The sequence below is a fragment of the Leucoraja erinacea genome, chromosome 8 (genome assembly GCF_028641065.1).
Source record: "Leucoraja erinacea ecotype New England chromosome 8, Leri_hhj_1, whole genome shotgun sequence".
Taxonomy (NCBI): Eukaryota; Metazoa; Chordata; class Chondrichthyes; order Rajiformes; family Rajidae; genus Leucoraja; species Leucoraja erinaceus.
Genome location: NC_073384.1, coordinates 36924397 through 36940198, shown reverse-complemented (window position 1 = coordinate 36940198; position 15802 = coordinate 36924397). Strand labels below are relative to the sequence as shown.

At 44.6% G+C, this 15802-nt stretch overlaps 1 protein-coding gene across 1 annotated transcript in view; it reads left to right on the top strand.

Moving 5' to 3' along the window:
* Positions 1 to 8727: 8727 nt before the first annotated feature.
* Positions 8728 to 15802, top strand: part of LOC129699868 (interphotoreceptor matrix proteoglycan 2) — a 58389-nt gene continuing 51314 nt past the window's right edge. The window contains exon 1 of the mRNA XM_055640008.1: positions 8728 to 9488. Within this exon, the coding sequence (XP_055495983.1) occupies positions 9422 to 9488 (67 nt within the window). The 5' untranslated portion in view covers positions 8728 to 9421. The remainder of the gene's footprint in view (positions 9489 to 15802) is intronic.

Genomic DNA, 15802 nt, shown 5'->3' with positions numbered 1-15802 from the left:
TCTGCGGAGCGGAGTGGGCGGCGCCGATTTCAACATCGGGAGCCTGGGAGCTCCAAACCGGCGCGGCCTTGTCGGCTTCGGAAGCCGCGGTCTCCAGCTAGATAGCGGCCGTTCCAGGTGGCCCAGCCGCTGAGAAGACTCTCCCGACGCTGGGGCAAGATCACCAGGTGAGAACGGCCAGGAACATCGGGCCTCCATATAGGCAATTGCGGAGGCCTCAATAGGCCTGACTTTGGGGTGAACTTGGGATAGGGACTGGACATTGTGCCTTCCCCCACAGTGCTATCCATTGTGGGGGGATGATTTTTTGTCTGTAAGGTAATCCTGTTAGTCTTTGTCCAAGATGGCTGCCGTGGAGGGAGTGGACGCTGGCGCGCTTTGGCTGCCGCTGCTCTCTCTTCACATTGTGTTTTTGATTTTTGTTTTTGGACTGAATTCTGTTTTTAATTTGTGTTTCTGTGATGTCTTTATTATTTATTTTATTCTGATTATATGTCTATATTCTTGTTAACCTATGTAAGGTGTCGTTGAGATGTCTGAAAGGCGCCCAATAAATAAAATTTATTATTATTATTATTATCTCTGAATGAAACGTACTAAGGTGCAGCATTACAATCTCGATCAACGTTACCTCTTTGCTTTTGTATTTTATGCCCTGCGCTACATAAACAAGCATTTTTGTGCTGTTTGACAAGCATTATAAATTAAGCTAGATTGCTGAGATACCTAAGGCAAGTAACCCAGTGAAATTAATTACCAAGGAGATTTGTCTGTATCATGAGGCTGTTTTCTGGGCAAGGCACTAAGCTCAGTATAATCGCACATGACAGTCAAAATCAAACCCATAAAAACCTTAATGTCTGATTTCACTAAGTGCCTGCAAAGCCTTAACACCCAATGACTTGATGTTAACATGGTTTACACAAAAGAACATTAGAAGTAGACACAGGGAACTGCAGTCACTGGAACCTGGAGCAAACAGAAACAAATGCTGGAGGAGCCACAAGGAGCTGCAGATGCTGGGTTCACAAAAAACCCCACAAAGTGCTGGAGTAACTCTTCATATACCCACCACCCTCAGTGGGAAAAATGTGACAGGGGTGCAAGGTAGAGCTGCTGCCTCACAGCGCCAGAGACCCGGGTTCGATCCTGACTATGGTCACTGATTGTGGAGCTTGCATGTTCTCTCTGTGACCACATAGGTTTTCTTCAAGTGCTTTAGTTTCCTCCCATATTCCAAACACATGCAGTTTTTAGGTTGTGTAGGAACGGACTGCAGATGCTGATTTACACCGAATGTAGACTCAAAATGCTGGAGTATCTCAGCAGGATAGGCAGCATCTCTGGATAGAAGGAACGGGTGATGTTCAGAGATGCTGCATGTCCCGCTGAGTTACTCCAGGTTTTTAGGTTAATTGGCTTCTGTACAATTCTCCCTAGGGTGTGGGATAGAATGAGTGTATGGGGGATCATTGGTCTCTCTGAAGTCTCGAAAGTCTAAAGTGCCATTAACCCAATATCCCTCCAGTGGTGCTGCCTGACCCGCTGAGTTCCTCCAACACTCCAGGTCTGGGATAGGGTCTCGACCCGAAACATCACCTGTCTATTACTCCAGAGAGATGGTGCCTGACCCACTGAGTTCCTCCAGCATTTTGTGTCTTTTCTTGTAAACCAGCATCTGCGGTTCCTTGCATTTAACACGGCATCATCAGGGCAGCACAGTGGCGTAGCAATAGAGTAACAGCTTTACGGAGTCAGAGGCCCAGGTTTGATTCTGACTATGGGTGCTGTCTAGAGTTTGTACATTCGCCATGTGACCGCGTAGGTTTTCTCTGGGTGCTCTGGTTTCTTCCCACATCCCAAAGCATACAGGTTTGTAGGTTAGTTGGCGTCCGTAAAAAATTGTCAATGTTCCTAGCTTGTAGAATACTGCGTGTAGAGCACTGGGTGATCGCTGGGCGGCACAGACTCAGTGGGACAAAGGGCCTGTTTCCGTGCTGTATCTCCAAAGTATAAAAGTGTAAAATCATGTTCGGCATGGATATTGTGGCCCGGAGGGCCTGTTTCTCTGCTGAACTGTTCTCTGTTTTAAAACACTCTCCAGGGCCTTAACAGTGTATAATGTCACCACACTGCAGATGGGGCTTACTCAGTGATTTGTAAAGCTTTAGATTCCTTGCTTTCACAACCTTGTTATAAATGGTTTCTTTCATGTGTATTGGCACACAGAACATCACACTCGGGATTTTCAAGTGCTTGCCACGTCTTCCTTTGGAATTTGTATCTTTTGTAAGGCTTTCACATTCCCCTATAATCTTAATCTGATATTCTATTTTGGTTCGGCTACACCGGACATTAATCTCATTAATCTTCTCTTACAATTACCATGTTATAGGAAAGATGTTGTCAAGCTGGAAAAGGTGCAGAGAAGATTTACAAGGTTGTTGCGAGGACTCGATGGCCTGAGTTATCAGGAGAGGTTGAGCAGGGTAGGACACTATTGCTTGGAGGACTGCTGAGTGCCCCCCCCCCCCCCCCCCCCCCCCGTTTACACAAAGAACGCCACGCCCCCCCCCCCCCCCCCCCCCCCTTGCGTTTGGGGGACGGGGCCCAACGGGTCCCACTTGGTCTAGTATACCTTAATTCCCTGCAATATCCATGTGCCTATCCAAAAGTCTCTTAAATGCTACTATTGCATGTGTAACAATCCTTCTTAATTCATCCTAATTAGGAGATGGTCACAGTTTTTTTAAAGATACAACATATACCACAGAGACCTTGCCGAGCAGAGACCACCCTGTACACTAGCATTAATCCTACACTCTAGGTTAATTGGCTTTTGTAAATTGTAAATTGTCCCTAGTGTGTAGGATCGTGCTAGTGTATGGGGTGATCAATAGTCTGTGAGCTCTTGCTGGGCCGAAGGGCCCATTTCCACACTGTATGTCTAAAGTCTCTAAATCACCTATCCTTGGTCTCCAAAGATGCTGCCTGACCTGCTGAGCTATTCCTGCACTTTGTGTCCTTTTGTATATTAACCAGCATCTGCGGGTCCTTAATTCTATACGTACCTGTCTGAATGTCTTTTAAATCATATAATCTGGAGAAAATAAATAAAATTTTCCCTTGGTTTCATGATTAATTATCCTGGTGCATTAAGCTTTGCCATTTGCAGCAGACATAACAAGCTTCCTTCAATTCTTGTTAGCACTTTGTCTTAATCCCCGCCCGCCTGCCCACACCTCCCGGTAATCCTCTCTCTAATTCTCATTAATAACTGGCTGCCGGCTGACCGCCAAGTTCTGCAGCAACCGTGGGCATGATTGTCCTCTTCACATCTCTCAGAAAGGCTCAGCCTTTAAAAACCTGAAGCACGCTCCATGTGCTTTTTGATCAGGGTGTTTGAGGTGGTAATGAATGCAGAAAAGATGCATCAGATATGTTGTTGCTTTGATTATAAATTAGTGCTTGTGATGCATTCATCTCTGCTCCAAGCTCAGAATTACTTACAAGCTCCGCAGCCCAGTTCACCATCTGGAGCACAGGTCTTAATCTTTCTTAATCCCCCGGAGGCGCTGAAACTTCAAGGCTCTTCAGATACCCGCTCTCATTCATTTCCAGGTATCATCAATTCCAACTGCTTTTGGTATGTGAGCATCAGAGACTCCGGATACCCGGTTATGAAGTAATCGAGTCATGTGGCGTGAAATGGAGGGAAACATAGAGTCATGTGGTGTGAAATGGAGAGAAAACAAAATGGCGTCCAAGTCAGGCGACTCTTTGGTGCTGGTCGCAGAAGCGGATCTGCAACCACTAATTGCAGTCGCTCCATTCTTTTAAACCTCTCCTCCAACAGCAGCGTTACTTACTTTATGCGCACACCGTGGACTGCTCGAGAGTAATCGTGCATAATCTTTCCACTGACTGGATAGCACACAACAAAAAACTTTTCACTGTACCTCGGCACATGTGACAATAAACTGATCTAAACAGGCCCTTTGGCCCAGCTTGCCCACACTGACTAAATCTCACCTGCCTACTTTTGGCCCATATCCCTCTAAGCCTATCCTATCCATATACCTGTTCAAATGTCTTTTAAACTTGGCGATAGTACCTGCCTCAACTACCTCCTCTGGTAGCTTGTTCCACACACCCACCACCATTTGTGTAAAACATTTTGCCCCTCAAGTTTGTATTAAATCTTTCCCCCTCACCTTAAACGATTCATGTTCGTGAATCCCTTACTATGGGTAAATATGTTGAAGCCAAACTTGATAGAAGTATATAAAATTATGGGAGACAAAACTAGGGTAGGCAGCCAGAACCTTTTTCCTGGGGTGCAAAATGTCAAAGGCTATAGGGCATAGCTATATGAGTGGCAAAGCTTCAAGGAGATGTGTGGAGCATGTTTCTTCACATATAGCGTGGCAGATATCTGGAACCTGCAGCCAGGGGTGGTGGTGGAGGCAGTCGGGATAGTAGTGTTTAAGAGGCTTTCAGATAGCCGCATGAATTTAAAGGAATCATAATCATAATCACAATAATACTTTATTAGCCAAGTATGTTTTGCAACATACAAGGAATTTCATTTGTCATACTAATAAAATACAACAGAACACACAAAGTACATCCACCACAGTGACTCCTCCACATTCCTCACTGTGATGGAAGGCGAAAATAAGTTAAATCTCTTCCCTTTGTTCTCCCGGCGGTCGGGGGACTTGAACCTTCCATTGACGGGCCGATCTTGTATCCCATAGCCAGCGGTCGGGCCCTCCGCATCGGAGCGATCAAGCTCCTGCATTGGGGGGGAATCTCAGCTCCCCCACGCCGGGTGATCTGACCCCAGGTTGGGGCTGGTCAAAACCTTCTTCGTCGTTTGGAGTTTCCCGACATCGGACTCTCCACGAGACAGCGAGCTCCACGATGGTGAAATCCACAGGCTCTGGTTGGAGCGTCCATCCCAGGCAAGGGATTGGCTCCGATGATGTGGGGCTCAAAATCAGTCCTGAGCAAGGCCGCCAACTCCATGTTGTTAGGCCTCAGAGCGACCGGAGATACGATCTGGAAAACTATCGCATCTCTGGCAAGGTAAGATGTGACTCAAATACAGACAGAGCAGATTAGTTTTACATGGCATCATGTTTGGAATTGACATTGTAGGCCGAAAAGTCTGTTTCTGAGTTGTACTGGTCCATTACAGAGATTAGACTTCGAACAGTGAGGGGAAATCATGCTTGACTCATCTTCTGGAATTTTTTTAGAATGAAACTAGGAAAATGGACTAGGGAGAGTCAGTGGATGTAATGTACCTGGACTTTCAGAAAGCATTTGATAAGAGATTAGTGGGAAAAATTATATCACATGGTATTTGAGGTAGGGTACTGACATGGATAGAAAATTGGTTGGCTGACAGGAAACAAAGAGTAGGGATTAATGGGTCCCTTTCAGAATGGCAGGCAGTGGCAAGTGGGGTACCACAAGGCTTGGTGCTGGGACTGCAGCTATTTACAATATACATTCATGATTTAGATGAAGGGATTAAAGGTAACATTAACAAATTTGCAGATGGCACAACACTTGGTGGCAGTGTGAACTGTGAGGAGGATGCTATGAGGATGCAGGTTAACTTGGACAGGTTGGGTGAATGGGCGGATGCATGGCAGCTGCAGTTTAATGGGGACACATGTGAGGTTATCCACAGCAAATGAAGGAATCAACACTACTGGGCGTGATGGACTTCCAGGGCTATCGACAGATGCTAGGATGAATGTCAATGGTGAAAGCCAAAGAGAACCAGACAGCATCCCAAGAATAGCCCTGCACTGGACGGGAAAAGGAAAAGGGGAGACCCAAAACCACCTGGCGTCGAACTGTAGAGGAGGAAATGAAAACAATGTACCTGACCTGGGGTAGTGTCCAGAAGCTAGCCCAGAGCAGACAGGAGTGGAGGACCTTCGTTGTTGCCCTACATGTCAGGAGGCACAATAGGCAGTAAGTAAGTAAGTCTGAAGTTGTACAGGCCCTGGTGAGATCACACCTGGAGTATTGTGTGCAGTTTTGGTCTCCAAATTTGCAAGACATTCTTGCTATTGAGGGAATGCAGCGTAGGTTCACAAGGTTGATTCCCGAGATGGCTGGACTGTCATATGTTGAAAGAATGGAGCGGCTGGGCTTGTATGCACTGGAATATAGAAGGATGAGAGGGGATCTTATTGAAAGTAAGATTATTAAGGACTTGTATACGCTAGAGACAGAAAACATGTTCCCGATGTTGGGGGAGTGCAGAACCAGGGGCCACAGTTTAAGAATAAGGGGCAGGCTATTTAGAACGGAGATGAGGAAAAACTTTTTCACCCAGAGAGTTGTGAATCTGTGGAATTCTCTGCATCAGAAGGCAGTGGAGGCCAATTCTCTGGATGCTTTCAAGAGAGTTAGATAGAGCTCTTAAAAATAGCGGATATGGGGAAAAAGGCAGGAATGGGGTACTTATTGTGGATGATCAGCCATGATCACAATGAATGGCAGTGCTGGCTCAAAGGGCCGAATGGCCTACTCCTGCTCCTATTGTCTATTGTCGATTGTTTTATGTTCAAATCCCACATGATGGAGGCTGACATTAAATAGTGCCGTACAGCAATTTCTTGGATATGATATCAATCACTTCGATGTACAAGATCTGATGACTGCTATAAAGTAGGTTGAGTTCTTTTATTATTTATCCCTCAGCTAATCCAAGTAGCAAATCTGTTGATTGTCACATTGACATTTCTAGGGCCAATGTCTGTGCAAATTGGCTGTTTCCTACGACTTTTTTGAAGCAATGCTTGGCCCCATTGCACCTTTAGTAGCATCTAGAGGAATAGATGATATACAGTAAATGCAATCCATTCTTAATGATGGATCCTGTAGAACGTAGAACATAGAAGTGTCTGTGCCAAACATGATGCCAAGAGTAACTGCTATACGCTTGCACGTATTCCAAGTCCCGCCACATCCAGTATGTAGGAAGGAACTGCAGATGCAGGATTATACCGGATAGACACAAAACGCTGGAGTAACTCAGTGGTTCAGGCAGCGTCTCTGGAGAAAAGGAATAAGTGACATTTCTGGTTGAAACCCTTCAGGATTCACCACCTTCTGTGTAAAAAACCTGCCCTGCACATCTCCTTTAAACTTTGCCCCTCTCACTTAAAAGCCATGTCCTCTAGTCTTTGACATTTATACCCTGGGAAAAAGATTCTGTCTGCCTATCCCATCCATGCCTCTCATTATTTTATATACTTCTATCAGGACTCCCCTCAACTTCTGATGCTCCTGAGAAAACAATCAAAGGTTGTCCAACCTGTCCGCAGAAGGCAGTGGAGGCCAATTCACTGGAATTTTCAAGAGTGAATTAGATTGAGCTCTTGGAGCTAACAGAATCAAAGGATATGGGGAAAAAGCAGGAATGGGGTGCTGATTTTGGATGATCAGCCATGATCATATTGAATGGCGGTGCTGGCTCAAAGGGCCAAATGGCTTACTCCTGCACCTATTTTCTTTGTTTTTTTCCCTCATATCCATGTGCCATTCCAAAAGGTTCATAAACCATACTCTAGTATCTGCATCCACCACCAAACCCATCAGCACGATCCAGGCACTCACCACCCTCTGTCCAAAAATAATTTGCCCCGCGTATATCCTTTAAACTCTGCCCCTCTCACCTAAAGGTTTGCACGCTAACATTTGCTATATTCTCTAGTATTTGATATACCTTCTCTGTATTTCCAATTGTGATCTGTTTCCATTTCTAATGTGTACACACACAAACTGGAAGAACAGCACCTCATTTTCTGCTTGGGTAGCTTACAACCCAACGGTATGAAGACTTAGTGCTCCAATTTTAGGTAACCCCCTACTTTAGCCCCACACACAATCAATTTCCCTCCTGGGATAAATAAAGTTTTATCGAATCGTATCAAATCGTAGTCCGGATCAAACCTGGGTCTCTGGCGCTGTAAATCAGCAACTCTACTGTAATGCCGCCCTTGGTTTTGTTCCAACCATCGCCCTATACCCCTCCCCTCTCCTGTACCCACCTATTACCCACCACAATTTGTCCTGCTAGCTTTCTTCTTCCTCCACCCCCCCCCCCCCCCCCCCCACAATCAGTCTGTAGAAGGGTCTCCACTCAAAACGTCACCTATCCATGTTCACCAGAGATACTGCCTGACCGCTGAGTTACTCCAGCACTTTGTGCCCTTTTGTTTAATTTGTCTTTCCTTGGTCCAGTGATGATTAAGGCAAATGTAATTATGTTCTGTTACTATGGGTCACATCGGTTGTCTGACTATAAAGGAAGGCCTCAACGTTGGTATAGAAAGGAACTGCAGATCCTGGTTTATACTGAAGATAGACACAAAGTGCTGGAGTAACCAAGCGGGTCTGGGGCAGTTGGTCTAGAGAAAAAGGATGACCGATGTTACAGGACGGGACACTCTGGATCTGAAGTCTTCAGTCTGAAGAAGGGTCCCGACGCAAAACGTCAACCATCTTTTTTCTCCAGAGATGCAGCGTGACCCGCTGAGTTTAGCACTTTGTATCTACCCCAGTAACTCATCGGGCCCCTGCATCTGTTCCTGAGTGTTGATTCAGAATTTGTCTGCGTTGCATGAACACAAGGGAAAGAGGCTGGAATAATGAAGTCTCCCACTCGACCGTCTTGTATCAAACGCATTGACAAAGGAGGATTCACGAGTGGCCCAATGTGAATGAGACCATTGTGGTTTGCTGGCAAGCATCCCTTTGAGCTGCCGCTGTGAATAAATCTCACTCGAGTACCCAAATATCAAAGAGGAGACGTTGACATGCGAAGGAAGAGTGGTGAGCCTGGCAGCAGCCCACTGTCTGCCACAGGTTGGGAAGAGCACAGTTCTGATCCTCCACTGGGGCAGGTCTGTATAAAGGTGTCAAAATGTCTGGGTCACAAACACCTGCCGCTAATAGGTACAAATGCCAGCTAATAAGATGAGCCCCGGCTGACTCACAAACAGATTACATCTACCCATCAGGTGGAGATTATTCCAGGGAAAGCATTGCTGCTCTCTCAGTTTGCCACCTCAACGGCTCAGTTGCATTTGCAGGTTGTTTGCCTGCTCTGCTTCCTGAGTCCGACACGGTTGATTCAGCAAGAAGACATCTTACCCCCACCGACCCATCTAACAACATCCTCTCTCACTCTCCTTGAGAGAGCTCCAGTCACCACCCTGTTTTGGAACACGCCTGGACTCAAAGCACGTCGATTCACAAGGACATTTAACCTTCCTTTCTTAGAAGTCGCTGTTGGGATCAATATCACCAGGAGTGGACTTGCCAAGAAACAAGCTTCACCACTGAAAATTGATAAAGGATTATCTTATGAAAAATTTATCACTTCACCATGCGTTTGCAAATTGGATTAATATTTTTCATCATCATTTTTGCAACACATCCAATCCACGGGAATAGTGAGTTAATATTGATTTTATTGGTATTGTTATGTAATGTATTGAAATAATTGATAACAAAATGGTAGACATTTATTCAGAGCATGACTTGAAAGAAGTACTGGAATGGTTTGCATTTTGACTTACCCCAAATTGTATTGCAATAATTATGAGTGGCGCAGTGGTGCAACTGGTAGACCTGCTCCGCGCGGTGCCAGGGACCTGGGTACGATCCTGACCTCGGGTGAAGTCTCCTGGATGGAGTTTGCACGTTCTCTCTGTGACCTTGTGGGTTTCCTCCAGGAGCTACAGTTTCCTCCCACATTCCAAAGGTCTCTGTAAATCGCCCCTGGGTGTGAGGAGTGAATGAAAAAATGTGGTAACATAGAACGAGTAATCGATGGTTGGCATGGACCCGGCGAGCCGAAGATCCTGTTTCCATGCTGCATGTCTAAACTAAAATGATTAATTGAGCAAGTGTGACGGACAATTGTCAGTAAGGTAGCAATGTTTAAAGTTAAGGGCATCTTCTTCTATTAGTTAGTTAGTTTAGTTTGTTGTCACGTGTACCGAGGTGCAGTAAAAAGCTTTTTGTTGGAAGCAAACCAGTCACCAGATAGTTTATACATGATTACAGTCGAGCCATCCACAGTTCACAGTTACAAGACAAAGGGAATAACATTTCGTGCAAGATAAAGTCCAGTAAAGTCTAATTAAAGATACTCAGAGAGTCTCCAATGAGGTAGATAGTCGCTCAGGATACAATCTCTAGCTGGTGATAAGATGGTTCAGGTGCCTGATATCAACTGGGAAGAAACTGTCCCTGAATCCGGAGGTGTGCGTTTTCACACTTCTGTACCAGATGAATGGGTTAAAATACGTGGACTGATTGCAAAATCTGGCTTTCTGTTCTCCCGAGGATTAAGCAGTGACCTCTTTGAGAAGTTTAAGATGATTAAGGAATTTGTCGGTCTAGATTTAGCGAAACCACTTCCTCTTCTACCGGTGTCCAGAATAGAGACCTAATCTTAATATTAAAGTGAAGGTGTTCATGTTCCATGCTAACGTACTTTTTTTTCTGGGAAATGTAAATTGTCTCATCAATAGCTCCATAGAACATAGAACAGTACAGTAACGGAAACCTTCGGCCCGCAATGTTTGTGCTGAACATGATGCCAGGTTAAACTGATCTCATCTGACCGTACATGATCCATATCTCTCTATTGCCCGCAATTCCATGTGTCTATATAAAAGCCTCTTAAATGCCACTATCGCATCTGCCTCCACCACTACCCCAGGCAATGCGTTCCAGGCCCCCACCACTCTGTGTAGAAAACTAGCCCTGCGAAACATCTCTGCTAAATGTTTCCCCTCTAACTTTATAGCTATGCCCTCTCGTGTTGGAAATTTCCACCCTCGGATAAAGCTTCTGACTGTCTACCCTGCCCATGCTTCTCATCATTTTGTATACTTCTACCAAATCTCCCCTCAACCTCTGACATTCTAGAGAAAGCAATCTAACATCTCCCTGTAGCTGAAACCCTCTAATCCAGGCAGCATTCTGCTAAACCTTCTTTGCACCCTCTCGAAAGCCCCCACATCCTTCCCAGAACTGCACGCAATACTCCAAATCTTTTCTCAATGTTTTGGAAGTTGTGTTCACTGAAAATGTTAAACCTAGCATCGAAACATGTTTTAATAGACATGTTTCATGGATAGGATAGGATTAGAGGGATATGGGCCAAATGTAGGCAGGTGGGACAAGTGTAGATGGGGCATTTTGGTTAGTGTGGGCAAGTTGGGCCGAATGGTCTGTTTCCACGCAGTCAATGTATGACACTATGACTCTAAGTGCAGAAGGGAGATGGAGATAATGTAAGATTAATGCAATTGTGATATAGAACAGCCCAATCTAATTGACCACTGGGACACATCTTTCTGTATTCCATTTTGAAGCCCTGGCTGTGTGAGAGTACTGGAGATTATCTGACAACCGTCTGAATTCACTAGTCCTTTTTGTTTAGTATGTGTGCATCTGGATATATGTGTGTGTGTGTGTGTGTGTGTGTGTGTGTGTGTGTGTGTGTGTGTGTGTGTGTGTGTGTGTGTGTGTGTGTGTGTGTGTGTGTGTGTGTGTGTGTGTGTGTGTGTGTGTGTGTGTGTGTGTGTGTGTGTGTGTGTGTGTGTGTGTGTGTATGTGAGTATGTGTACATATGCACACTGAACTCTTTTTTTTCTTACTTGTTTATCATATTGTTTACAGTGTACTATGTTTACATATTCTGTTGTGTTGCAGCAAGTAAGAATGTAATTGTTCTATCTGGGACATCCATCCATATTATCTATCTATCTATCTATCTATCTATCTGTCTATACATCTATCTATCTATACATAAAACTCTGATCTTGTGCTCTTCCAGTTTGCGCAGTTTTTCAATATGCGCAAAAACGGTACGCAATAGCGCTAAGATTTTTCCTCAGCCTCCTGTGTGACAGGGACCCAACGGGCCCACAGTCTAGTATGACAATAAAACACACTGACTCTCTTGACTCTTGACTAATAGGAACCGGAGGGGTGATTTTTTTCACACAAAGGGTGATGGGTATATGGAACAAGCTGCCACAGGAGGTAGTTGAGGCAGGTGCTATCACAACGTTCAAGAAACATTTAGACAGGTGCATGAATAGGTCAGGTTTAGAGGGTTATGGGCCAAATGCAGGCAGGTAGAACTAGTGCAGATGAGACATGTTGGTCAGTGTTGCCAAGTTAGGCAGAAGGGCCTGTTTCCACGCTGTATGAGTCTACAACTCTATAGACTCTAACTTTCCCCTAAAATAGTGTGATCTGTCACAACAATCTGTACTGCAGCACGGCACGTAATCCTTCGCCATGAGTGGCACGACTCCTAATTTGCATTGAGTGCAACTCCACACTACAACAGGCCCGTAATATTGAATCAGAGCTCATTCTTGCTTGAGAGGCCATAAATAAACCCGCATGGCTTTATTTTTGGTCGTTTGTGCACTTTACCCCGACTGTGAACATTGTTCATCTCACATCATTATGGGGTGAAACAGTGCCTTCAGTTTGTCTTTGGCAAGAAACATTCATTTATCCTGTTGCTGTTAATGTGGAGCTTGTTGACAAAACAGTGACTGACTTCATTAGTTGCTGTAATGGTTTTAGCAAGAATTGATTTCACATAAATAATCGTAGTTCAGAAAGTAGGGCAGCTTCTGTCTCCATGGAGCAGAGAGGCTCTTGTTTGCATTTCTATCTTTGATGCCTCGCTGCACATAATACATCGCGTTAGAACATTATAATTATCCCCATTTCCAACTGAAATGAAGTGAAAGAATGAACAAAAAATATTTTTAATGGAAAAACTAAAAACCACAGACAGATGGGACAAGTGTAGATGGGACATGTTGGTCAGTGTGAGCAATTGGGGCCGAAGGGCCTGTTTACATGTTGTGTGACTTTATGAATCTATAACTCTAAATACTTTCATTAATAATTTCATCATGAGGGGATAGATAGAGTGGAGATGCACAGCCTTTTTACCCAGAGTAGGGGAATCAAGAATCTGAGGAGCATGGGTTTAAGATGAGGGGCTTAATAGGAACCTGAGGAGCAACTATTTCACACAGTGGGTATACAGAACAAGTGCCAGAAGAGGTAGTTGAAACAGGTACAATATCTATTTCATTGAAGTCATCTACCTCATTGGAGACCTTTGAACGATCTTTAATTGGACGATCAGATTTTAATGTTATATCTTGCACTAAATATACCCTTTAACATTTATCTGTGCACTGTGGACGGCTTGATTATATTCATGTATAGTCCTTTCTTTGACTGGACAAAGCTTTTCACAATACCTCTGTACAAATGACAATAATCTATATTACTAAAAATTCTGATCTTGACCACTTCCTGTTGTTCTGTATATTGATTTTAGAAAAAAACGCTGCCACTTACGGCTGTGATTTTTGGCCATCTTACTCAGAGCCCCCCTCCGCTGCACGGGACAAGAGGATTTTTCCCAACGATGAAAAATAAAAGATTTATTAGTGTTTAAAAAATGTTGAGATTCTCTCTCCTGAAGGCCACGCCCCTTCCGGAGGGACTATAAAACCCAGAAGGGTTGAGTGCCTCAGTCAGTCTCTGCAAGATGGGGGAGCGGGAGGGTCACGTCTCTCAGTCTGAGCTGTGAATAACACTGAACACATGTCTACTAAACTGTGAGTGGTTTTACTGACCTGTCAATGCCCTTAATGTGGTTTGAAAATATGGTTTGGAAATATTAAAGCTGTGTTGCCTTTGGTTTGGAAATCCTAAAGCTGTGTTCCCTTTGGATTGGAAATGCTGAAGCTGTGTTGCCTAATTAAAGTTGCCTTGCCTAATTAAAGCTGCATTAAAGTTGCCTTGCCTTCTGTATAATTAAAAGTCTAATCTTGACCACTTATGTTTGCGCTTTATATTGATTTTAGAAAAAAACGCTACCGCGTGCGGCTGTGATTTTTGGCCATCTTACTCAGTCCCCCTCCGCTCATCAGGTGCCGAGGATTTTTCCCATCGATCAAAAATAAGAGTTTTTAGAGTTTAAAAAATGTTGAGATTCTCTCTCCTGTCAATCATGCCATGAAGGCCATGCCCCTTCTTGGGGGTGGGGAGGGACTATAAAACCCAGATGTGTGGGCGTTGCTCAGTCTCTGCAAAATGGAGGAGAGAGAGGTCACGACTCACTGTCTTTAGTGACCTTGCACCCTGCTTGAAATGGTTTGAAGCTGCACTTAAATTTGGTGGCCTTACACCCTGCTTTAAGTGGTAAGAAACCGCTCTTGAATTTGGTGGCCTTGCACCCTGCTTGAAATGGAATTTCAAGGAATAGCCATGAGTCAACTGCCAGCCCACCAGCTGTGAGTGAGAAGAGCTGCCAGCACAAGAATTCATTCGGCCCACAATGTCCATACTAGCCCTCTGGAAACCAGTCCCTTCAGCCCACTAGCACTCCAGAAAGCACCCTCCCCACCCCCACTGGCCACCAATATTGGAATTGGTGGAGAGGTGGAATATTGCGTTGGGGGAACAGCCCTCCAATGAGATGCTGGGACCCAACGGGTCCTACTTAGTCTAGTAACCAATAAAAATATAAACATAACAGCATTTAAAAGACATTTGGACAGGTACAAGGATAGGAAAGGTTTAAAGGGATAAGGGCCAAACACAGGCAGGTGGGACTAGCATAGATGAACATCTTGGTGGCATGCGCAAGTTGGTCTGAAGGGCCTGTTTCCATGCAGTGTGACTATAACTTTGCTTCTATTATATTAATGACATTTTAAGAATTTGGAAGATAGGAATTGGCATGCTTCTGGGACTAGTTTATTGTTATCCTGGCAACACTCTGAACATGTGGTTTATTGGTTTGCAACATCCATGTGTTGTCCATAGTCAGATCTACCCGTACAACTTAGCCCATTCCTCCAGAGGGCTGCACTAGCTCCGAAGCACTGTTAATGAGGATGTTGCCAGGACTCGAGGGCCAGAGCTATAGGGAGAGATTGAGCAGGTTGGGACTTTATTCCTTGGAGCACAGGAGGATGATGAGTGATCTTATAGAGGTATACAAAATCGTGAGAGGAATAGATCGGGTAATCGCACAGAGTCTCTTGCCCAGAATAGGGGAATCGAGAACCAGAGGACATAGGTTTAAGGTGAGGGGGAAAGATTTAATAGGAACCTGAAGGGCTTCTTTTTCACACTAATTGTAGTGGGTGTATGCAACAAGCTGCTAAAGAAAGTAGTTTCTACTTACAGGTACTAATGCAACGTTTAAGAAACATTTAGACAGGCAAATGGATAGAATACGTTTAGAGGGATATAGTCCAAACTCTGGTAAGTAGGTGTAGTGTAAATGAGACATGTTGGTCGGTGTGGGCAAATTGGGCCAAAGGGCCTACTTCAACGATGTATGACTCTTTGACATGGGCTGAAGAGCCTGTTTCCACGTTGCATGACTCTATGAGCCTAAATAACCTTATGACACCCTCTTGCAAATCTTTCCATTGATCTTTCTCAGAACATGGAACAATGCAGCACAGGAAATAGCCTTTCGGTCCACAGCGCCAGAGGCCAAGAAAAAACTAATCTCTTCTGCCTGCATGTGATCCATGTCCATCTATTCCCTGTATTTCCATGTGCCGAACTAAAAGCCTCTTAAACGCCACTATTGTATCTGCCTCCATCACCACCCCCGGCAGCACATTCTAGGCACCCAGCAACCTCTGTGTAAAAAAAATTGCCCTGCACAAACTTTTCCCTTATCACA